This window comes from Primulina huaijiensis, chromosome 18, assembly GCF_012295235.1.
Source record: "Primulina huaijiensis isolate GDHJ02 chromosome 18, ASM1229523v2, whole genome shotgun sequence".
In the NCBI taxonomy this organism is placed as follows: Eukaryota; Viridiplantae; Streptophyta; class Magnoliopsida; order Lamiales; family Gesneriaceae; genus Primulina; species Primulina huaijiensis.
Genome location: NC_133323.1, coordinates 7,705,202 through 7,729,301, shown reverse-complemented (window position 1 = coordinate 7,729,301; position 24,100 = coordinate 7,705,202). Strand labels below are relative to the sequence as shown.

The following is a 24,100-nucleotide window of genomic DNA, read 5'->3' as shown; positions in this document are numbered from 1 at the left end:
ATGACGGAATCCTCATCGATAACCGACTATATTAACACACTAAATACTATATTTGCCCAACTCACTTCTATGAGGCATAAAATAGAGTAAAATGAACGTGCGGAGCTTCTACTTCAAAGTATACCATATTCATATGATCAACTTATCATCAACATAACCAACAATATTCTTATGGGCTTTCTAAAATTCGACGATGTCTTAACTGTGGTTCTCGAAGAAGAAAGTCGGCGCAAGAATAAGGAAGATAGGTTGGTAACATCGAAGCAAGCAGAGGCTTTACCGATTATAAGAAGAAGATTTATGGACCGTGATTCTAGTGGGAGCCAAAGACGAGGTAGATCAAAGTCTATAATTAAGAAGAAAAATATTTACTGCTTTAAATGTGACGGTAAAGGACACTTCAAGAAAGAGTGTACGAGTATTGAGAAGAGTTTTCAAGGAAATGTGGTCAGTATTTCAGAAAGTGGTGAAAATATTATTCAGTGAAATGGCAACATTTGTAGAAGGCATGCACAAATTTTGTGACACATGTATTATGGATTTAGGAGCGACGTGGCACATGACGTCTCGAAGAGAATTGTTTGATCATTATGAACCAGTCTCAGGACAATCTGTATCCATGAGAAATGATCATGCCTTGGAAATCGCTGGGATCGGTACTATCAAAATAAAAATGTTTGATGGTACCATTCACACCATACAGGAGGTATGAAATTTGAAGGGACTGACAAAAATCTTTTGTCCTTGGGGCAATTGGATGATATCGGGTGCAAAACCCGTATCGAGAACATGATCATGAAAATTGTGAAGGGTGGTGTGCTTGTGGTTATGAAAGCGGAAGAATTTGCTGCAAATCTGTATATACTTTCGCGATAAACACACAAAGAGGCGTAACTAGCTGTTGCATCAATTGGTTCAGGAGAAGAATTAACAGTGTTATGGCTAAGGAATTTGATATGAAGGACTTGAGACCAGCAAACAAGATTCTAGGGACGCAAGTTCACCGAGACAGAAGTAATAGAAAGATTTGGCTTTCTCAAAAAAATTATTTGAATAAAGTCTTGCAACGCTTCAACATGCAAGATAGTAAGCTAATCTCGACCCCTCTTCTTATTAACTTCAAGTTATTTTCCAAGATGTGTCCTAGCAGTGAAGCCGAGAGGATGGAGATGTCTCGAGTATCATATGCAACAGCAGTGGGAAGTTTGATGGTCATCATGATCTGTACAAAAGCGGACATTGCTCAAGAAGGGGGAGCAGTTAGTCGATATATGACGAATCCTAGATGAGAGCATTGGAGTAATGTTAATAGGATTTTTAGGTACATTAAGGGTACCTCAAATGCTTCATTATGTTATGGAAGATTATATTTTACACTTAGGGGCTATGTCGATTCAGATTATGCAAGTGATCCTGATAAGAGAAAATCTACTATTGGTTATATGTTTACACTTACAGGGGGAGCATTAAACTAGGTTTCAAAACTACAAACATTTTTGATGTCATCTACGACGGAAACAGAATATATGACATCTACTAAAGCTTGCAAGGAAGCAATATAGATTAAAAAGTTATTGGAGAAGATCAGACACAAACAAGACGAAACACATTGGAGTCCAATTTCATTTTGTGTGGGAAGTATTAGAAGGAAAATATGCATAAGATCCATACAAAAGATAACATAGCCGATTTTTTAACCAAGCCAATGAACATTGATAAGTTTGAGTGGTGTAGATCTTCAAATGGCCTAACGGAAACACAAGTAACAGGGAATGGCAAGATTGAAAATATGTGTGGAGATGAGTTTGATTCTCAATCAAATCTCCAAGTGAGAGAAATGTCGGCAATTAATTGTGAGGTTGGCAAAAGTCAATAAAAGTGGATGGTAGGGACAAATTTATGAACACGTTTTTGCAGGCTTTGTAATTTGCACAAAGTTGGAAAATTTGACAAAGGAAAATTCAGACGAGAAAACGTGTTTTTTATACGCATTTTCACACGGACGAAAAGCTCTATAAATAAAGCTCTCTCCAATCATTCCCAAATCATCCTTTTTTCTAGTTTTCTCTCATCTTATAGTATTTGAGTGCTTAGTTCTATAATATTTGTGAGGTGTTTGTTCTCCTGAATTAAGAGAGTGTGTGTTCTTTTTGAAAACACAGTGAGTGGTTGTACACTATAAAATATTATAGTGAAATTAAATTCATGTTGCCCGTGGTTTTTACCCTAATAATTTTTAGGGATTTTCCACATAAATATTTGTGTCCAATTTATTTAAAGATGAAAACAAAGACATGAATGACAAATCACCCAGTACGTAATATTTGAGTATACATACCTATATGTGCATACATGAAACATGACTGGTCATGAGGGATCAAACTGGAAACTCATGCTAAGACAAAAACGCGTCGAGAATATGTAGCCTCGTCGCAGATCTACCTTTGTGTTACTCAAATACCTAAAAAACACATGGACCTACAATGTCCCGTGTCACCATAACATGTGGTCCCATAAGATCTAATGCCAAGGAATGCTTTATAGTCTACGAGGAAGGGCTGAGCGACCCTACTGAACTTGATATCTCAAGGATATAGGCTTGACATGATATGAAAACGACACATAATATCATGACATAAAACATGCATCATATATCATATGAAAAGTAAAATGCGATAAATAAGCATACACACTCAGCTGGATATCTTAGTCGATACTTACATACCTCAAGAACTGGTTTGGGGTAATGTGAATGTCTATTAACTAGTCCTAGACATTTTAACACAACAAAATATTTATTCTCTAGTCATATTGTGAATACTCATACTCTAGTCATATTGTAAATACAATGCCTCAAGTATAACTCAGAGCATACATTTGTCCATCGACAGCCCTTTGGGGTCGATAGTTGTCCACTTGCTCATTAACCTAACAACTTCTCCGGAAGTGTTTCGCAGCTTGTCAAAATGAGCACAGAATGTCCAGAATACACTAGAAATCATGGAATTGACATGGATTTGGATGCTCTAAACTCAAGTTTTGTTTGACATCGCACTACTCATATGCTCCGAACTCCTATGTTTGGAAGCTCATTGGACAAGATATTACTTTACTAACTGCCTGAGTTTAGACGATTCGATCTGGCCTTCAGAACCATTCCATTTGATGGTTCCGAACTGTCCTTCGGTGGTTCAGATCTGACTGCTAAATAAATATTCTCTCATGTTCTTAAGTAACAACACCGTAATCATGTTTAAATTATACTTTATTGATAACATAACTTGAGTCATTATAGAGAATTATCTAGTACGCACCGAAAAATAGCATACACAAGTTCCATCGTCATAAATATAGATACAAAGTTTGAAGAATAATACTTTGCATCCTTTTTCATGCAGCGTTTGACTCGACTCACATTCTATAATAATTTAAGTTGAAAATATTTATATTATCGACACGTTCAATTTATTATTCTTACTTTACCAGTAATTTATTTTTTCATCACACGAGTTAAATAATATTAAAGTAAAATATGATTTACAAAAAAAAGATTATAAATAATATTGACAAGACTTAATCGGTTATGATAACCAAAACTATGTATATTATGAGTAGGTCTCTTGTGAGACGTCTCACGAATATCTGTGAGACGGGTCAACCCTACCGATATTCACAATAAAAAATAATACTCTTAGCATTAAAAGTAATACTTTTTCATGGATGATCCAAATAAGAGATCCGTCTCACAAAATACGACCCGTGAGACTGTCTCACATAAGTTTTTGTCGTATATTATACTCGAGTATGAGATACAAGGTACTTGAGTTTTGGTATTTTATAGGAAAAATTCAATGTTCGGTCCCAAATAAATATAATGAGCCGATTTTTTCCCTAACACTTTATATTTTTTTTCCATCAATTTTATTGTTAAACAGACAAGAGAAAGACATTCGAAATTTCATTCTCCGAAAGATCTCCAAAATCCCCCGAATCAATTCCACTTTAACTTTTTGTTCTCCCCAAATTGTCGCCATCGCCATCGCCATCGCCATCGCCATCGCCATCGCCATCGTCGTCGAGCCCTCGTTGTTGGATATCCACTACAAAAAAAAGGCCTACAACAACGGTTTTTCACTGTTGTTGTAGGTCTTTTAAAACTGTTGTTAAAGCTCCTGTGGTTAAAAGGTGCGCTCGGTTTTTATCCATTGTTGAAGGTACAATTTGTGACGGTTTTTGACAAATCGTCGCAAATAAATTTAGCGACGGATTTTATACAACCGTTGTTAATTAGCGACGGTTTTAAAACGCCGTCGCTACAAATAGCAACAGTTAGTTAATGAGTTCCGTCGCTAATATTTTCAGTAAAATAAAAAAAAATACTTTTAACAATTTAATAATTCTAAAAAAACTTGTGATTTGAATAGACTAATAATATATGAGATCTTAACTAAAATTTAAACATTTAACAAAAAATAAAACGAAAAAATTTATCCTAAGTCGAAGCTAAAATCATGTAAGAAGAAAAATTTTAAGTGTTGTGAAGTTGTGTGTTAAAATGAACCGAAAGAGCTGGTATTTATAGAAAATTCGCGACGGGTTTTGGTTAAACCGTCGCGAATAGAGACGGTTTAACCAAAACCCGTCACGTATTTAAAATTTGCGACAGTGTTTTTTGACCCGTCGCTAAATTTAACGACGGTTTTGCTAAAACTGTCGCTAGAATTAGCGACGGTTATTATTAAACCATCGCTAATTTAAAACATGCAAAGGATTTACGTAAAACCGTCGCTAAATATAGCGACGATTATTATACTGTCGCTAAACTTAGCGACGGTTTTAGGAGAAACCGTCGCTATGTTTGAATTAGCGACTGTTTTTTATACACCGTCGCTAAATTAGCGACGGTTTTGCTGACACCGTCGCTAAATACGTTGTAAATCACACTATTCAACGACAGTTTAAGAAAACCGTTGTCGATTGTCCAAAAAATACGCTAATAAACAACGTTTCTATAAACCGTTGTCTTTGACCCTAAAAAAACGCTCAAAGACAACGGTTTTATAGAACCGTTGTCATTGACCCTAAAAATCGTTGTCTTTGACACCTAAAAGACAACGATTTTATAAAAACCATTTTCTTTTGCATAAAAGAAACAGTTTCTAGAACGGAGGGAACAATGGAATTGATTTGGGGATTTTTGGAAAGAACCTTTGGAGCATAAAAGTTTGGATATGTCATTCTCCATCTAATTTAACAATCAAATTGACATAAAATTGAATTGGGACAAAATTACCGCATTTAAGACTGAATCGGCTTATTAAATTAATTTGGTATTGAATCTGGAATTTGACAAATTTTATACTTGATAATTTTTTTGTGATTTAGATATTTTAACCAGATCCAATCTGTTTGCATCGAGTTTGAGTAATATTAAATGGATATGGTTCGGGTAATGAGTATTCAAATTTTATACAAGGATGGGTATGGGCCGGGTAACTTGTTTTACAACACCGTACCCATACCCGACCTATTTAGGTTTTGATTATGATAAATATTATTCCCTCAACTATATATATACAACTTTCCTCCTATGTTGAATTTTTTTTTATATGCATATTTTATATATACTTTAATATTTAATTAATGATTTATGTGAATTACTAGTTGCATAGAATTAATGTCTTAATATTTGATTGAAAGTGTGTTATATACTATTTGGATGTTTTTTTTAAAATTCAAGTTGTGAATTAACAAGTTCAAAATTTAAAAATAAACAAATATTACGAATATAATTTTCTGACGGCTCTAACGAGATCAACAGGTAGAACCAGTTAACTTTCAGGTATGGGTCAAGGAGAGTATAAATTTCTATTTAAACAGGACGATGTAGGTCTTGGGTCTTTCAAAATTGCTGACCGGGTCTCGAGTCATACTAAACCCAACTCATACACTACACATTTCCCTTCTTGATTTTAATCGAGTCCCTTTAGTATTCATTATTTTTCAACGACCAATAAAACTATATATTTATATTTATTTTTGATATGATGTTCACTCATCTATTAGATGTAATGAAATATATTAAAATTTACATCCAAATAAGTAATCTATACTATATTATTAAGTGTGAGACCCTTAGAGTAACTAACTGGAATTGCAGGGGATTGGGCCACTCTCGCACAATTCCTACCCTTCGAGACTTGGTCTGTGTATATAAGCCCGATGTTATTTTTTATTTGAAACGTTAGCCCACTCTCAAAAAATCGAAGACATTCGTGTTCATGTTGGTTTCGAAAATGGTTTTGTTGTCGATAGAATAGGACAAAGTGGTGGTATTGGTGTTTTATGGAGGAAATCTGAACAAGTCACAGTCACAAATTATTCTAGCAACCATGTGGATCTCAGGGTCTCTGATGACATGAACGGAGACTGGCGATATACAAGGTACTACGGCTATCCAGAAAGAACTCGCAGAAGAGATTCCTGGAACCTTATTCGATCTTTGGCTGCACAATCCAACCTGTCGTGGCTGTGTATCGGAGATTACAATGACAAGCTATCTACCGAGGACAAAAGAGGAAGAATTGACCAACCTCAGTGGCTACTCCGTGGCTTTAGAGAAGCAATCGATGACTGCAACTTAACGTATATTCCATTACTCGGCCATCAATTCACGTGGGAAAGAAGTAGAGGAACTGAAAATTTTGTGGAAGAAAGGATTGACCGGCAATGGGTACACCGTCTTGGGTGGATAAATTTCCAAGGGCACAACTCCGCAACCTAAGTGCACCAGTGTCAGATCATTCCCTGATTTTGTTAGAAACAGAAGTCCAGGAAAAGGTGTTCCATAAGCATCAGTTCAGATTTGAAAACCGCTGGCTTAGAGAACCCGAACTTCACTCGTTAGTGGAGGATTGTTGGACTAGCAATAGAGAAAGTGATGTGCTACAAAGACTTACTCTCTGCTCGAAGGTGCTGGATCCCTGGGGGAAGACAGTAGATGGAAGTTTCCGACTCAAAATCAGAAAATGCAAGGAAAAACTCGAGTCCCTGCGAGACAAATATGATGAAGAGTTCACCATCACATTCAAGGAAATTAATGCACAACTAGCTTTCTCTACTTGTAGAAGATGAAGACTATTGGCGTCAAAGAGCGAAACAATACTGGCTTAAAGAAGGGGATAGGAACACTCGATTTTTTCACACCTCGGCCTCGGCAAGGAAACAAACAAACAAGATAAGTGGACTTAAAGATGCAGATGGACACTGGCAAGATGAGCAAAACAACATTTGCGGAGTGGTACAAAACTACTTCCAAAACCTATTCGCAGAAGTTGAAAACATGTCTAATGAAGTGAAAGTTGAGGTCCAACCTTGTGTGACAGAGAGACAAAATGAAGAACTATTGCGGTCTTTCACACTCGAAGAATTTAAAGAAGCTGTTTTTTACATGAAACCGGACAAGTCCCCAGGTCCTGATGGCTTCAACCCGGCTTTCTATCAAAGGTTCTGGACACTAATTGGGATAGATGTATTTTCCAGCTGTGTAGGATGGTTGCAAGCTATGATTTTCCCCCCTACACTAAATGACGCAAATGTGGTGTTGATCCCGAAATGTAAGAATCCACAGGCCATGAAAGACTTTCGCCCCATCTCTCTTTGCGATGTTCTGTATAAAATAATCTCCAAGGTCCTAGCCAACCGACTGAAAAAGGTTTTGCCCCATGTTATATCACCGTTTCAGTCCGCATTTGTTGCAGGCCGCTCCATAACAGATAATATCCAAATTTCTTTTGAGATCACCCATTACATGAAGAGACAAACCCGAGGAAAAATCAAAAACACGGCTCTAAAATTCGATATCTCCAAAGCCTATGATCGCATCGAATGGAATTATTTTATTCGGATCATGGAAAAAATGGGTTTTGCACCGAAATGGATCCAATATATGAAGCTGTGTGTCACTACTGTAAGATAATCCTTCCTGGTTAACGGGAAGGCTACTGGTCCAATAACACCACATCGTGGGCTTCGCCAAGGGGACCCTCTATCGCCCTATCTTTTTATCTTATGCACCGAATGACTCTCGGCTCTCATCAAGAATGCTGGGAGACTGGGACAGGTTCATGGGATTAAAGTTTGTCGAGGGGCTCTTTCCATCAGTCATCTCTTCTTTGCCGATGACAGTATGCTCTTCTTCTGATCAAATGCAAACGAAGGGAAAGCAGTGAAGAGTATCCTAGAAAAGTATGAGAAAGAATCGGGCCAGGCCATAAATTTAACAAAATCCGGCATCATGTACAGTGGTAATGTCCCCAACTTTGAAAGGGGAGTAATATCAGATCTCTTGGGAGTCTCGACATTTATTGACACGAGCCGATACCTTGGCCTCCCTTCGCTGATTAGTAGAAACAAAAAACAGATCTTTTATTAACTAAAGGATAGAGTCTAGACACGCTTACAAGCTTGGAAACAGAAGCCTTTGTCTAAGGCGGGCTGTGAAATTCTTATCAAATCAGTGGCTCAAGCAATCCCAACATTTTGTATGTCTACCTTCCTTCTCCCCTAATCCTTGCCAGAGGAAATTCAGCGAATGATTAATTCATTCTGGTGGGGTAGAAAACAAAACTCAGCTAAAGGTCTAAATTGGCTTCGATGGGAAAAGTTGTGTGTCCCGAAAGAATATGGCGGAATGGGGTTTCGAGACTTCTATGGATTTAATTTGTCAATGCTAGGAAAACAAGGATGGAAACTTATTAGTGATCCTAATGCTACAATCTGTCGCATCTACAAAGCTAAATACTACCCGAGAAGGGATTTCTTAAATGCCAATCTGGGGCATAACCCAAGTTTTGCTTGGCGTAGCATTTTGGCTTCCCAAGTAGTGTTAAAGAGAGGATATAGATGGAGGATTGGGGATGGCAGTCATATTAACATTTGGAAAGACCCATGGCTTCGTGATCCCTCCAATCTCTTTGTCGAAAAACCTATGATTCCGGAACTACATCACTGGACAGTGCAAGAGTTGATGATACCAGGAGCAAGGGAATGAGACCACGACATCATAGAATCGATCTTAGGACAGGGACACTAAAGCCATTACAGAAATTCCACTAGGACCGCCCCAAACCAAAGATCATCGTATCTGGCATTTCAGTAAGACAGGTGTGTTTACACAGTGAAGTCTTGCTATCATGTTGCTATGAGATTGGATGTACACAGAGAGTCAAGAAAGATCCATGGTAACTGGAAGGCAATCTGGAAGTTGGAAGTCCCACCGAGAATCAAAGTCTTCCTCTGGAGAGCTTGCAGAGAATGCCTCCCTCATCGCATAAATCTACAAAAACGGGGAATTCAAGTGCCATCCCTGTGTGTGGTGTGTAACAAGAACCTGGAAAACTCTTGGCATACATTTATATCACGTCCATTCGCACGTGCATGTTGGGAAAATGCCAAGGTAATCCAGACAGTAGATGCTCAAGCAGAGGGGGCAGAGGGGTTCACGCCTTGGATGTTCAAGATCATTAAAGAACTAAGCGGAGCAGAGTTGAGCAAGTTTGTTACCATTCTTTGGGCAATCTGGAAGCAAAGGAACTCTCTATTATGGAACAACCATATCGATACCCCCTCTAGAGTGGTAGATACAGCCATGAGCTTTCTTTATGACTGGATATCCTTAGATAGGAGTGAAAAAGGATCACAGAAAGCAGGAACAAGACCACAGGCGAGCTCATGGACACCACCTCCTACTGGAGCTGTAAAATGCAATATCGATGCAGCCTTCTTCGATGATATTCAATCGGCTGGAGTAAGTATGGTGATGCGAGATGCCGAGGGTAGATTTATTATCGCAAGAACCACCTTGATTAAAGGACTTCGATGTGTCAAAGATGGAGAAGCAATCGGGTTGTTGGAAGCTTTGTCTTGGATCTGTAATAAGGATTATTCTAATGTTATGTTCGAAGTGGATGCACAGACTGTCCACCTGGCCATGAGGTGAAATGTGAATGACAACATGAAGTTTGGAGGCATAATGAAAAGTTGTAGAGATATAGTAGCTTCTAAACCAAGTTTCTCGGTTTATTTTGTCCGTTGACAAGCAAACGAGAATGCGCATGTATTAGCTAAGCATTCTCGCTTTTATGATAGTCCTTTTGTGTGGGTAGAGACACCAACATGCCTTGGTAATCTCATGAACCTGTACTTTGCTAATTCTTCTGATGAATGAAAGTCTTTTGTCTCGTAAAAAAAAAAACTTAGAGGACACCAAAATATTTAATTTCATAATTACCCTTCTTACCCTACTAAAAACCACATCAAATCACATATTTTACATTAAAAAAAATCTAAACAAAAATTCTCTTTCAAATTGAACAACTCTTCTAAATTGAAAATAATTTCGTGTTAATTTTTTAATATTATTTGATCAAATTAAAAATAATAATAACACATCCAACACATGTACATTTTTTACTAGTACTTTATTAATGAACACGATAATTTAGCATTATATAAAAACTGTATGTATAAATTTATATTAAGAGTTAATTAAATTAATTTTAGCTTTTAAAAAATTTAAAACCCCGGAAAAAAAAAAACCATAAAAAACTATTAAAATTGAGACAGGGTTTAAGAAGAGAGGTTTAAGAGCAGCCATGGGAGACCTTTTGTCCAAGCCATCCGAATCAAACCCAAGCTCAGCCATCGCCACCTCCGCCATGTCTTCCCCGGATTCCTCACGGGCTCATCAACTCAAATCCGAAACAGAACCCACCCAGCAATCCAAAAAGCCTGAGCCCGAGACCCCTCTTCCAGACTCATCGGATCCACCAGCGCGCAAAAACCCCAAAGAAATTGAAGAAAATCCAGTGGAAGGGAACGGTGATGGGGCAGGAGAAGATCAGGAAGAGGAAGGAGAAGGTGAAGGTGGCTTTTGTTTATTCATGAAAGGGGGTGGATGCAAGGACACGTTTGTGGAGTGGGAGAAGTGTGTGGAGGAAGGTGAGAAGCACGGGGAGGATATCGTGGAGAAGTGTTTTCAGGCCACTGCTGCTTTGAGGAAGTGTATGGACGCTCATTCTGAGTACTATGCTCCGTTATTGGAAGCCGAGAAAGCTGCGCAAGAGGAGGCGGAGAAGCAATTGGAGGAAGGGAAGGAGGAAGTTTCGGATGGTTCTGAGAAAAAAGAAGAGTCTTGACATTGCAAGGTTTCTGAAATTTGAGCTGCTCTTTTTTGTATGATTTTTTATTGATGGAAACTCTGGGGACAGAGGAGATTTTTCTCGAGGTATTTAGCAATTAATAGGGTGGATACGAGTTTTTTAGACAAGAATAGTATGCTATGAATAAAATGTATGGGAAATCAAATGGCAATTCTTTCAATCAATGGTGGTGATCTTACCTTAGGAAGATGTTAACTCAGTTTAGGAAAAATGTTTTTGGCATATCTTGTTTATCTTGTGTCTGTGTGGTACACATCTTGGTTTGATGATTGCGATTGTGTTTTGTGATATGAAATTTTGTGAAGCTCTATCTGATGAGAAACGAGTGACATATTAGATGTTGGCACTTGACTTGTACTTGTAATTGTGATTAGCCCATGATCTCGTGGTTATTGTATGTTACTGAAGATAAACAAAACGCTTGCAAGTCCGTGATGGCTTAATGTCTTTGGATTGATGTGCCACACTATAATTGTGAATAGCCAATGATCTCGTGTTGATTTTAGGTTACTAAAGATAAACAGAATGCTTGCAAGTCCTTGATGGCTTAATGTCTTTTGGATTAATGTGCCTCATTGTAATTGTGATTAGCCATGATGTTGTGTTGATTGGATGTTACCGAGGATAAACAAAAATGCTTGCAAGTCTGTGGTGGCTTAAAGGCTTCTTTTGAGTTGTCGTGCCATGTTATGAAATACACGAAGAAAACAATCTATTTGATTTATTTGAGCCCGGATCTCTGCCTAGAGTTACCAACATGGCTACTGAATTAAAGGCTCCATTTGCCACATTGTGCTGTCATATTCTTGATAATTCGACAATGTTCATTGTTCAGAAACTTCAGATGAACAAAGGGCAGTTAAAGCCCCCTCTTGTATCATTTTCATAGCGACTTATATGGTATTTGAGAAGACTTGGAAGGGCATGCAGTGAATCTGTATTTTGTTTACTGAGCAAAGGGCAGTTAAAGCCCCACTCTTGTATAATTTTCATAGCGATTTATGTGGTAAATTTGAGAGGACTTAGAAGGGTATACAATGAATCTGTACAACAATTTGCACTGGTGGTTTTGTGAAGTTAGAATGGATGCGATATAGTTACTTGCAGATCCCATTTTGCACATTCTCTCTTGCAGGTCCTCATCTTGTGGGTTTGAGATCTATACATTAGTGCACAACGTGGCTCGTGAGATGAAACAATAAGGTTGTGTTTGGAAAAAGAGATTTGATTTCAAATGCATTATCATTATTTAATAACTTCAAGAGAATAAATTCAAATTCATCTTCATACTTATTTATAATACAATTGAAGTAATCACAATGGATAATTTGAAATCCATTCTCACTGATATGAATATAATATAAAAAAATAAGAGATTAATTCGATTTTCTTTTGTAGAGTGATCAACAATAATTATTTTTAATTTCTATTATTGTAGAGCTCGAATCAAATATTGGATGAAACAATGACTAGGAATGTATTTTGAATTCTCAGCATTCATAATAATCCAATTACACTTTGCTTTAAGTGAGAAAAGAGAAGTTCTGGAGTAACTATTTTATCAAAGTAAGAATGACACCGAATTAATAAGTCATGAAATTCACTAAAATTTTAGTTCAACCTACCTTAAAAAAATAACATGGGTCAAACACTGATCCCACATATTTGATCAATGATAGTCGTTTGATCAACATTAAGAGTAATACATCATTGTAGCATTTCATCAACCCAAAATATTTCTTACAGGCTTAGGATGTGCCAGTAATCAAGATAAAACACTTGCAATATGAATTGGCCATCACATTATATCATAACATCTACCTTTCAACATTTGATATTCTATAATATTAACATTGACCATCCATTTGTCTTTAAACAACCTTTGGTTCCATCTGCATAAAACACCAAAGGGCTCTAGCAAGATTTCACCATATTTATCGTATTCAGTCAAACCTCATACTTACACTTGATGACCAGGAAAACATCCCTATAAATAGATGCCATCATATGGTTTTACATCTATTGCTATAAATATAACAGATCACACACAAATTTTCTATCTTCTTTTGAGCTTTCTGCAACAGCAATGGCATCCCCTCAGCAGCTTGAAGTTGATCTTGAGCTGGAATGTAATATAGAAAATGTGTGGGAGTGTATGAAAAACGCCACCACGGTTTTGCCCGAAGCTTTCCCACATAAATTCAACAGCTTTGAGGTGCTTGAAGGCGACAGTATACATGCTGGCACAGTTTATAATGTCGAGTTTAAACCAGGTATATGTTCTTGATTGATGTTAACAACCCGAAACGATCATTTCCAGTTTACTCGATCAACTGAGTTTTTGTGTTTGTGCAGGGCATCCGATTTCATCCCCAAAGGACAAGATTGAATTGGTAGATGAAGAGAAGAAGATATACGTAAAGAGAATCGTAGACGGTGATTTCATGAAATATTTCCAGGAATTCTAGATCAAAATAGTTCTATCTCCCAAGGGTGATCATGCGACTTCGTTGAAATCGGGTTGTGAATTTGTCAAGGCAAGTGAAGATGTGCCCATAAAGGCAGATAGTATCATGGCTGATGCTGTCAATACCATTCAAGTCTTGGAGGCTTACATTCTTTGAAAGACATGACAAGTTTAGGACGATTTGCAAGAATAAACCTGAATAAAAAAGTTGTAGAAAAAGACCTAAAGACCAAAAAACACGTGTGTGCGATGTTTTGCATTAGGTTAGTTAAAAACTAATATTTCTGGCATAAAAAATATTACTTTTTTATGAGTGACCCAAATAGAATATTCTTCTTACAAAATTGACACATAACACCGTCTCACATGAGTTTTTGTGTTAAATAACAAATCATATAAAAGATTTCTAAATAATTTATATGTAATCGATCAACCGTTAATTTAGTCAATAAAAAACTCTTATATGTTTCAAATATGCCTGTAAACGCGCTCACACATTGGTGTCTTAATCAATGTTTTTATGACAAGTTCGATGATCGACATGAAATCGGTTTAACTTGACGATCAGATCGGAATATTGTTAAATTATATAAATATTAATATTATATTATGAATAATATTTTTTTAAATTTTAAAACCTAAAAGATGCATATAAATAGATGAAAAATATATATTTACCAAAGTTTAAAATCTAAATAACTATATACATATATTCAAAATGCCCATTATAATTATATATATTTTTAAATAAAAACAAAAGATTAAATAAACTCTAATATTACTAAAATAATTTTTTAATGAAATCCAAATCCAAATAATCATGTATATATATAATCAAATATTAAATTTGAAATTTTAAAAATTATAATATTAATTTTTTTTAAAAAAAATTGAAAAGTGATTGAATCGGTTATCCGATTTATAGCTTGTCGTGCTAGTTCTTGATCAGGTTTAACTGCTAAAACGGTTTTAAGAGTGTTTCGAACCAAACCTATTATCTGTTTATATTAAACCGTTCGATCCGGTTCGATTTTGAAAACTTTGATCTTAATGACACAATATATGTTTATTTCACAATATTTTTATACATGTTTTTAATTTCAGCATGTGTAAATTGGTAAGCGTGGTATTTCCCGAATTTTTTATTTGATATATATGTTTTTTTTACTTTCTAAAGCATTACTATAAAAGTTTAAATCCACATCATAATAGTATCATATGCTGATTTTTTTTATTTCTAAAATATCATTTATGTTTAATAATGACATAATAGATTAGATGACATAATGAGTCGATATAGATCATAAATCAGAATTAAGAATTCAAATTCTTAATTTTTTTCATTTTTTAAATTTATTTCGTAAAAAGTCATTAAATAATATTTTATTTTAAAATATTAATAAATATCATTCTCTAAAGATTCCCTAATAAATTTTAAATAATTCTATAATAATACAAATATCATTCTAAATAAATAATTTTTTAGTCCAGAATAATACATGTAGTTTGATTTGTGTAATATTTTGAAATTTCTTAAATATCCCCAACTTTTTTTCATACACAGAATAATTAACTAAGTTTTTTTTTTATCAAAATAAAATAAATTAGACCACCCTTTTAGTTAATTAATATATAACTATATTACTATGAAATATTAAGACTTACGAGCGGTTCACGAATTATGAAATAAAATAATTTGAGCTCAAATTTGGCTTGAAATTAAAAGTTGGAATATCTTCGAGTTTAGCTCGAATATAAATCAAATATTTTTCTAGATGGCTCGAAAAGCTCGCGAACCGACTCGATTCTTTTTTAGCCGACCTCTACACGAGTTGTGTTACAACACAAACGCTATTATCAACCCACATCCCATTGGCTCGAACCTTCCGCCGATCTGCTAGAATAAAATAGTCCCGGGATAGGATCAGCGTGATAGAATGAAGGGGACGATCCAAATAGTGAGTTGGGACATTACAAAGACCTGTTTTCATGTATTTCAGCTGAAGCAGAACGGGCTCGGAGCTAGTTTGTGACACAACGAATTTGTATAGAGCTGAGGACGACGATGATTCAAACCTCCAATCACTAGAACTTTTACTCAGGTTTGCAGGATAAAATGAAGAGAATGGTGTCTGTCAGAACTTCAATTTTACATTTTGTGAATGGAAATAATTTCTTGTATGAAATAACAGAACATGCACATTTAACTCACACTTCTTGGAACTTCTCTTGCAAAATAGGGATCCTATCTGTGCTCCTGCTCATGTCCCCTTCTTTAGCTTTCCCCCATATCACACCGTAGAAACCCTCAGTAAATATCAGTGCACCAACCGAACTGCGCAAGAACATCCAAACAGATTCGTTAACCGATTTCAAACCCGAATCCAAGACTTTGAACCTTGTAGTATAATGACTAGAAATACTTGTTAGCCAACATGCTAAAATTTGAAGTATGAAAACAACAATTATAGAGCAGTAAATGAAAGTAGTATCATATAGATACAGACAGAAAACTAAACAAAAACAATATGCAATTGAAAGTATAAATATCGAGTATTTAAAACAACAGGAAGCTAGTAAATCAAACCGAGGCTTGTATGAAGTACAATTTTCTTAAAACATATTTGTCCTCTCCGAAGGTGCTTCGAGGATCAGGACAGACAGCTGTTTCTAAGGATACAACGACAAAACCATGCAACAACTTTGCACTAAGTAAATATACTGACGAACTGAAATGTACTTTCACTTTATCACCAAAATTTAACGGAGGCTAAATGAAAAGCTAAACATATGAAATAAAAGAGAATGCTTGAATGAGATTTTGAGTGTGTTTGTAAAAAAATATATTTTATATATGGATTGAAGAAATGAACATACTATTTATAAGCTCAAAAATGCAAACAAAAAAATCAGATTAATTAAATTAATTAATCTTGCAATTAACTCAAGAATATGAAGAGCCAAAAATCTCCAATTAACTCCAAAATATGGAAAGTCAAAAGACACTTCCACAATCATGAACCACAAGTAACTCAAGAGTATGTAGAGCCAAAAAAAACACCCACATTCATGATCCATTATTTTTATTCAAACTTTAAATTTAATTCAAATTTTCAACAATACCTTCCGAAGTAAAGAACACCGTTCAAAAAAACAACCCCTATAAAAACCACTACAACAGTTGTTGAAGGATTAAACAGAGAAACAAAGAGGGGACCACTCTTCTTTACGCACCAAACAGTCAGATAGTTTCTGAATGATGAAACAATGATTGCCTGAAAATAAAATCTAGCAACATTATAAGCATTTATCAACTTGTAAACAAACCACTTTAGCTACATTAATAGACATATATTCTAACTTTTTTGAGATACAACAGATATTCCATTTGAATATGTTGAGAGATGATAATTACCCTCCTACTATATCGTGTGGCACAAGAATCAAAATGTGAGGCTTGGATTAGTATATAGTTCAAGATATGTTAGTCACTCCTATCAGTCATGTTAGCTTTTCATGAGTTGCAAATTGGCACGATTATTGGAAAGACGAATGTCCAGAAGTGACAACTAGCTCCATCCTGCTATGCAGCTATATATGTAGCAAAGTGATCAAAATGTGGCATTCTCTGCTCTACGCATTAAAATATCCGAGTTTCATTATAATCATCAAGCCGTTTGCCTACCGAATAGAGAATTGCTGCCAATCCAATAATTGTTTCGATTTTCAGAGGAGTTGCATCTATTTGAGCAATAAGAGAAACGAGTGGAGCTAGCTTGAATAGTGCAAAAAGGCAGTTGAAAGCAACTATGACCATTGACACTGGGTACATCCGTAGTATGGAAGCCTGAAACATTTACAATATAAATATATTGTCCACTAAGCCTTTTATTTTAGAGCAAATCTTCATGTTCATTAATCTTATTTAGTGTAAATTCCTATCTGTAATATGCAACTGGAGGCAAAAAGGAAAGATGCAAAAGAAAACAAAACTCCTCCTAGAACCAATTTGGTTATGATGACAAATAGAGTTGCGTATGAAATCCATAACTCAAAACGGCCTATTGAGTATCGTTGGTCCCTTACCGAAAGTCACGGAAAACGCTCCGGCAATGGAGGTAACAATTCCCACCAACTTTGCAGTGGTACTTAACTTTCTCCAATCTACTTCTTCCATCCTAAAACAATCACTTTTGTGTCAATGTTTGGCGAATTCTAGAGTTTTGAAGCGTAAGCAATTAACTTGGACAACAGAAACTTCATTAAGTAGTGTCTTTTGTTTTGTTTTTAACAAAAATAGTTTTGCACTGGGATAAGTTTTATTGAAGAGACGTTGAAGCAAAAGCTCTAAACTCTAGGTTTCTGCTTCTCCTTATTTTTAAATGTAGTTTAGAACGAAGGAGAAATAATTTTGTTGAATAAATGAAAAGTTCAGAATGCGTACATTTATAATCATCTACTACTAATCTACCAGTAATTTTAATTTAAAATTCAAAAACACTGAAGATTAATTAAATATCCTATCTAAATGCTATCTTATTAGATTAGCCAAATATTTGACACCCCTAAAGTTGGTGCATAGATGTTAATCATACTAATCATGCCCAACTTGCTAATGAGAAACTCAAATTTGGGTTTGAACAATCCTTAATTTGGTGAGAATATCTGTTATTTGCTGTGTTATGGGAACAAAAGGCATATAAATAGCTCCACTATCAATCTTCTCTTGTACAAAATTTATGTCAATCTCCACATATTTTATAAGATCTCCACGTCTTTGTTGAAAAAACTGCCGTATATGTGATATTTCCTTCTAATGAGATTGATAGACAACCTACATTTTCTAAATTACTATATATTTTGTATTGTATTTCGAATTTCATGTATTTATTAGCTTGAAATTTTTTTTGAATACAATTTGTTATTTAATATTTTTCCGAATTTCTTATTATTTAACATAATACGAAGAATTGGAAAAATAATATCATATACATGTATGTGATCAATTAATAATTACACTTCGAAAAATATTTCGGTTTTTACAAATATAAATAATCAATGAGATCATATCACAAAAAAACTTGTAACACTGTACCATTCAAAATTATAAAAGACAACTATACAAGGGTCTTGTTATTTAAAAACATTGCGCAAAATCCACGCTTTTTGTGAATAATGAAATGTAATATATTATAGGTAGATTTCATTATCCAACAATGATATGCACATTAGGTAATCTATCTCTATAAATAAAGAGAACTCCGGGCCTGGAATGAATCATTACTCTCTTGCCACAATTCATCCACCAAATATTCATTTTCTTGACAAATAATAATCATATTTCAGCCCAATAACACAAAAACACAATGCCAAAACATCAGATTCTCGTAATAAAATCAGGCGTAAAAATAAAACAAAATTAAAAAAAATTAATAGGCTTTATTATATCTCTGTTGTTTCAAAAAATCAAGCATGGGATTAAACAGTTTACCTATTTTGTAAGGGATTTTATGCTTCATTTTTAAAAAAAAAAAAAAAATTGTTGTAAACGAACGACCATGTTTCGTTTTTCCCTTTTTTTCATACAATCAGAACCAAACAAGTGTGATTTGAACTCAAAGACCTTGTGATGTCGAGGCCTTAATTTTCACATCAGAGCCGATGCAATTTGCCAGAGTACGAACAAGACAATGCAACAGATTGAGCGAATGACTTACCCAAACATAGCAAACAAGAAAATCCTCCAGAGAAGAGGAAAAGATAAAGGTGGGACCTTTGACCTGCAACCCAAACTCATTTTCCTTCAAAATCAGAGGTTTCCGTTATTAGTTTACCCACGGAGAAATGAGGCACCAGAAATGGTTACCTGTGGTAAAGAAAGGCAGTAGGAAAAAGAACAAGAGTGGCCAAACCATTAGAATATAGAGTCAAACTGTAAAAGCTTGTGCCTTTGAACATGGCCATTTTGCCTAATGTTATGTTAATGGCCAGAGCAAAAACTGCGGAAACCATGGCTATGAAAGGCAGTGAGGTCTGAATCCTTGCAGGCCACTCACTCAGAGCTATGCTCAGTTCAGCTCCTTCGAGGAATTGGCAACGAGTTTAGTGTTGGAGTTTGGATAGCTGTTGGCAAGCATTGGTCAAACTGCAACATGACTTACGGTTGTTTCATGTGAACCGAAACTGTAGATTAATCTTTTAAGTCATAGAAACTAAATATTTATAGTTAACTATTGATTTAAATTGTTCTATATATTGTATTGTTAAATTTCTTTCTATCTTTAAATTTAAATATATTAAGGAATTCTAATTCAAATGGGTTCAAACTGTGACCGAAACTGTTAGAAACCGTCGCCGAAACAAGGGTCAGAGCTAGTTTGAGACACTACGAATTCGTAAAGAGTGAATGACAATGATGAACCAAACTTGAAACTTCTAATCGCTTGAAATTTTTTCAGCATTACAGGATGCAATGAAATTAATGCTGTCTGTCATAAGTTCCATTTACGTTTGCTGGATGAGACGATTGCTTGTGTAATTAACAGAATATGTATTAAACATTCACACTTGGATCTTTTCTTGCAATAGAGGGATCCTATTGTCTGATAAAACTGTGCTCCTGTTCGTGTCCCCTTCTTTAGTTTTCCCCCATATTACACCGTAGAAACCGACAGTCAATATCAATGCACCAACCAAACTGCAGGAACATCCAAACAGATTCCTTAAATGTTTAAAACCTGTATCCAAGATTCGTTTTCGTAGAAACAAAATGTTGAACCATGTAGTATAATGACTAGGAGTACCTTCCGAGGTAGAAAACATCGTTCATAAAGACGACTCCAATGAAAACCACTATGATAATTGTTGAAGGCTTAAATAGAGAAACAAAGAGGGGACCTCTCTTCCATATGCACCAAGCAGTCACATAGAGCCTGAACGCTATATTAATCATTGCCTGAAAATAAAATCTTGAAACATTATTAGCAAATATCAACTTGAACGCCAGTTCAACTACCTTTTTTTTATACAATGGGGGATTGGGGATCCTATTCGTATCTAATCTAAATCTAAATTACCCACACAAGTGGTATTTGAACCCAATACCATAACTACAATCTACTAAAAATGTGATTATATTCAGAAATAATAATCGCCCTTGTTATAATATGTGACTGCCATGTAGCACAAGAATCAACATGTAGCGTTTGGTCTATGTATGGTTTATACAATTTGAGTAGCAAACTAATGCAGTTACTGGGATTGTTTGGGGCGATTTTTATGTGGCTTTCTATGTACCAAAGCAACTGAGATGTGAAGTTTGTGTTACTATATACATTAAAATATTTGAGTTGTATAGTTATCGCCAATTTTACCACTTGGTACAATGAGAATTCCTTGCTTTGTTCATACATATGATGTAATGAAGATGGAGAGAGATGATTGGGCCATTTGCTTACCGAATAAAGAATTGCAGTTAATCCTACAACTGTTTCGATTTTCCAAGAAGTTGCATCTCTTTGAACAATGAGAGAAACAAGTGAAGCTTGAATAGTTACAAAAAGGCAGTAAAAAGCGACTATGAACATCTCAGCCGGGTACATCTGCAGTATGGAAGCCTGAAACATGACCAATATAATTTTATATTAAGTCTTTTATTTTAGTGCAATTTTAAAGTTCATGAAGGTGATTTGACGTGATTCGAACCTGTAATATGCACCAGGATGCAGTGAGGAAAGCTGAGAAAGAAAGCAAAACTCCTCCCAGAACCCAATTTGGTTCTGACGACAAATAAAGTTGTGAATGAAATCCAGAACTCAACGGCCTATTGAGTAATGCTGGTCCCTTATAGAAAGTGACAACAAATGCTCCGGCAATGGAGACGGCAGTGCCACCCAACTTCGCGATGCTACTTATCCTTCTCCAATCTATTTCTTCCATTCTAAACCAATCACTTTTATGTCAATGTCTGGTGATACGTGTGAGTTTGGATCCATAGGCACTTGATGAAGAAAATAAACTTATTTAAACATAACATATTTAAAGTGTTCTTTTTTTCCGGAAAAACAATAGCAGTTTTGCACTTGGTATAGTAGAATGAAATTTAAAAAAAAAAATTCAAAGAGAAGCTGAAGCAGTAGCTCTAAATTCGGATTCCAAATTTTCTAGCTTTCTGCTTTTGAATTTTTCAAAAAGTAAAAGCAAACTAACATTTAAAAAAAGGTTTTTCTTAAATCAACTTCTCCATATCTGTGACCCGTGTTAGGGCCCCGGGTGTCCAAGTTGGTGGAATAGGTGTACTCGTGACCAATTAATCACAATTTTATTCCCTACTAACATCTTATTGGGCGAACTTGTTACACAAGGTTTGCCTGGTGTTGACGTGGTTTGCAGGTTACTGCATTTAGCATGAGGGTTTATACAGTGCTAAGTGCTGCGGGTTCCCCCTTACAAAAAATAAAACCACAATTTTTATTTAAAAAACAATTTCAAATGAAGCAAAACAACTAGGCAACTAATGGGAGATATAGAATGAAATTCTCTTTCCTCTTGAACGAGTGCAATATCAGAGAACAAATGCAACCTGAAAATAATGGCAAGGATGAACGTGAATGCTGGTACCAGATTCAACAACGCGGTACCAAGTGTTGGAGAGCTATAGTTTATGCCAGCATAACTGCCAATCTCTGCAAAACATCTAACAAAAGAAAAATGGTAAACTTAGGCAGCGTCCGTATATTATTGGGTAAAAAAAATGTTTAGACTAAAATACTTGAGGTTTGATAGTCCTTATTGACATGGCAACAAGATGTTTGATGTGTAACCATATGAGAAAACCAGATGAACAAGAGTTAGAGGCCATCTCTGGTGATTGCGGTGGCAAATGTTACTGATCTTGTTTTCACACGAGATTTTCCTTTACATGACTGACTACCTAAGAGATTTAAAATTTCCAGCTTGTTTCATGCCGTGCAAAACCAAGTGCAGCATATGGCACCCATAAGACATCTAGTGTATAATTCCTAGAAGAGATGGAAAAGCCCATTTCAAAAATATCGCATTTTCTCCGACGATGTGCAATGGATACGAAATAGAAAAGTGCAAGCACAAATCAATAAGTCATTGGCACTATTTCTACTTAGGTCGGATGTAGCTTCCATCATCTTTCTATATCATTTCCTTACATTTCTTAATACACCTAAAGAAATCAAATTTCTTATTTCCAAGAGACATTCTATACTATAAATATAAGATGCACGACGCGAGCTAAATATCCATAGACCATCAAATATACAAAAAGGCCATGTTTCATATATCTCATAAGCCAACAATAAAACGCCCGTGTTGCATTTTCACAGCCAAGCATAAAATCATTGATTTCAAAATTTTCCAGCTAATTAATCAAGAGAGCATACCCTGAAATTAACCACCATTCTCCAATTCCCTTAATTCAGGTTACCTATCTACCTATGCATTATTTTCTTGACATCCATTGACACACAATCAACGCATTTTTGCCCCAAAAAATATGGCACACAACCGAAGACATCACACTCTCGGTATGAAATTAGCAGCACAAACAAGCACAGATAGCACAACTAATTCAGTAAATAACTTACCCAAACATAGCAAGTAAGAAAATTCTCCAGAGAACAGGAAAAGATAAAGGTGGGACCTTTGACCTGCAAATAATCGAACACCCAAAACCCATCAAAACATTTTCTTGAAAATCAGAAATACCCATTACCCATAAACATAAAGCACCAAAAAGGGTCACCTGTGAAAAAGAAAGGCGGTTGGAAAAAGAGTAAGAGTGGCTAAACCATTAGAATACACAGATAAACTGTAAAAGCTTGTGCCTTTGGACATGGCCATCTTGCTTATTATCATGCTGATGGCTAAAGCAGAAACTGCAGAAATCATGCCTACGAAAGGCAGCGAGGTCTCCATCCATGGCCACTGCCTCAGCGCCATGATCAGTTTCAGCTGCTTCGATGAATTGGCAACGTGTTTAGCGTGGAAGTTTGGACATTTTGACTATATGATAATTGATCTTTGGTGGCTGGCTGCTACGTTTCTTTCAAAATTCATTTGGCCATCGAATTAATATTTATTTTCAAATTCAATATATATATAAAAGTTTGTGTTTTATCAAAACTTGTAGAACTCTAATCTTTAAAATATTTCAGTAGCGCAAGTCTAATCTTTAAAATCATTTGGTAATCAAAGTACATGTTCCGATTGCTCTCTTAACAGAGACAATTATTATATCACAATAATATTAGATCTAAAATAATTGGTACTCAAATATTATATATATTAATATTAATTTTTAATGTGTATTTCGTCCGAAAAAAGACACGTGGGTTCAGAGAGTGCAAACAAATTTTGTTGTGAATCAAAGAGTGCAAAC

General features: G+C 35.4%; 4 protein-coding genes across 5 annotated transcripts; 3 read left to right on the top strand and 1 right to left on the bottom strand.

Annotated features, from left to right (window-relative positions):
* The first annotated feature begins 708 nt into the window (after positions 1-708).
* LOC140964682 (uncharacterized) lies at positions 709-9,052 on the top strand. Its single transcript, XM_073424554.1, has 6 exons — positions 709-857; positions 6,316-6,733; positions 6,821-6,902; positions 7,128-7,969; positions 8,102-8,186; positions 8,580-9,052. The coding sequence occupies exons 1-6, from the start codon at positions 709-711 to the stop codon at positions 9,050-9,052; spliced, it is 2,049 nt and encodes a 682-aa protein (XP_073280655.1).
* Positions 9,053-10,595: 1,543 nt separating this feature from the next.
* On the top strand, positions 10,596-12,318 carry LOC140964726 (uncharacterized). Of its 2 annotated transcripts, none has more exons than XR_012172917.1 (2): positions 10,596-11,287; positions 11,729-12,318. XR_012172917.1 is itself a non-coding variant. In XM_073424627.1 (2 exons), the coding sequence occupies exon 1, from the start codon at positions 10,656-10,658 to the stop codon at positions 11,196-11,198; it is 543 nt and encodes a 180-aa protein (XP_073280728.1). In that variant the 5' UTR covers positions 10,596-10,655; the 3' UTR covers positions 11,199-11,207; positions 11,729-12,318. The 2 variants fall into 2 exon arrangements, 1 of the variants encoding a protein (XP_073280728.1); XM_073424627.1 differs by having other exon boundaries at positions 10,596-11,207.
* Positions 12,319-13,308: 990 nt separating this feature from the next.
* On the top strand, positions 13,309-13,846 carry LOC140964681 (MLP-like protein 423). The gene is made up of 3 exons (XM_073424552.1): positions 13,309-13,495; positions 13,578-13,639; positions 13,691-13,846. The coding sequence occupies exons 1-3, from the start codon at positions 13,309-13,311 to the stop codon at positions 13,844-13,846; spliced, it is 405 nt and encodes a 134-aa protein (XP_073280653.1).
* Positions 13,847-20,105: 6,259 nt separating this feature from the next.
* LOC140964954 (WAT1-related protein At3g28050-like) lies at positions 20,106-23,777 on the bottom strand. Its single transcript, XM_073424955.1, has 7 exons — positions 23,465-23,777; positions 23,307-23,369; positions 22,271-22,384; positions 21,394-21,628; positions 21,147-21,305; positions 20,493-20,644; positions 20,106-20,386 (listed from the first exon to the last, which is right to left on the bottom strand). Exons 1-7 carry the CDS (start codon positions 23,659-23,661, stop codon positions 20,251-20,253), a joined length of 1,056 nt encoding a protein of 351 aa, XP_073281056.1. The 5' UTR covers positions 23,662-23,777; the 3' UTR covers positions 20,106-20,250.
* Between the last annotated feature and the right edge of the window lie 323 nt (positions 23,778-24,100).

Coding starts and splice junctions, on each gene's coding strand:
- LOC140964681 (XM_073424552.1), top strand. CDS start 13,309: ATGGCATCCCCTCAGCAGCTTGAAGTTGATCTTGAGCTGGAATGTAAT. Junction 13,496..13,577: donor TAATGTCGAGTTTAAACCAG/GTATATGTTCTT, acceptor GTGTTTGTGCAG/GGCATCCGATTTCATCCCCA. Junction 13,640..13,690: donor ATGAAGAGAAGAAGATATAC/GTAAAGAGAATC, acceptor CAGGAATTCTAG/ATCAAAATAGTTCTATCTCC.
- LOC140964726 (XM_073424627.1), top strand. CDS start 10,656: ATGGGAGACCTTTTGTCCAAGCCATCCGAATCAAACCCAAGCTCAGCC.
- LOC140964682 (XM_073424554.1), top strand. CDS start 709: ATGAAATTTGAAGGGACTGACAAAAATCTTTTGTCCTTGGGGCAATTG. Junction 858..6,315: donor GAAGAATTTGCTGCAAATCT/GTATATACTTTC, acceptor TGTTGTCGATAG/AATAGGACAAAGTGGTGGTA. Junction 6,903..7,127: donor AGAGAACCCGAACTTCACTC/GTTAGTGGAGGA, acceptor CTCTACTTGTAG/AAGATGAAGACTATTGGCGT.
- LOC140964954 (XM_073424955.1), bottom strand. CDS start 23,661: ATGGCGCTGAGGCAGTGGCCATGGATGGAGACCTCGCTGCCTTTCGTA. Junction 21,629..22,270: donor ATCCTTGCCATTATTTTCAG/GTTGCATTTGTT, acceptor TGATTGGTTTAG/AATGGAAGAAATAGATTGGA. Junction 21,306..21,393: donor CATCCTGGTGCATATTACAG/GTTCGAATCACG, acceptor GTCATGTTTCAG/GCTTCCATACTGCAGATGTA.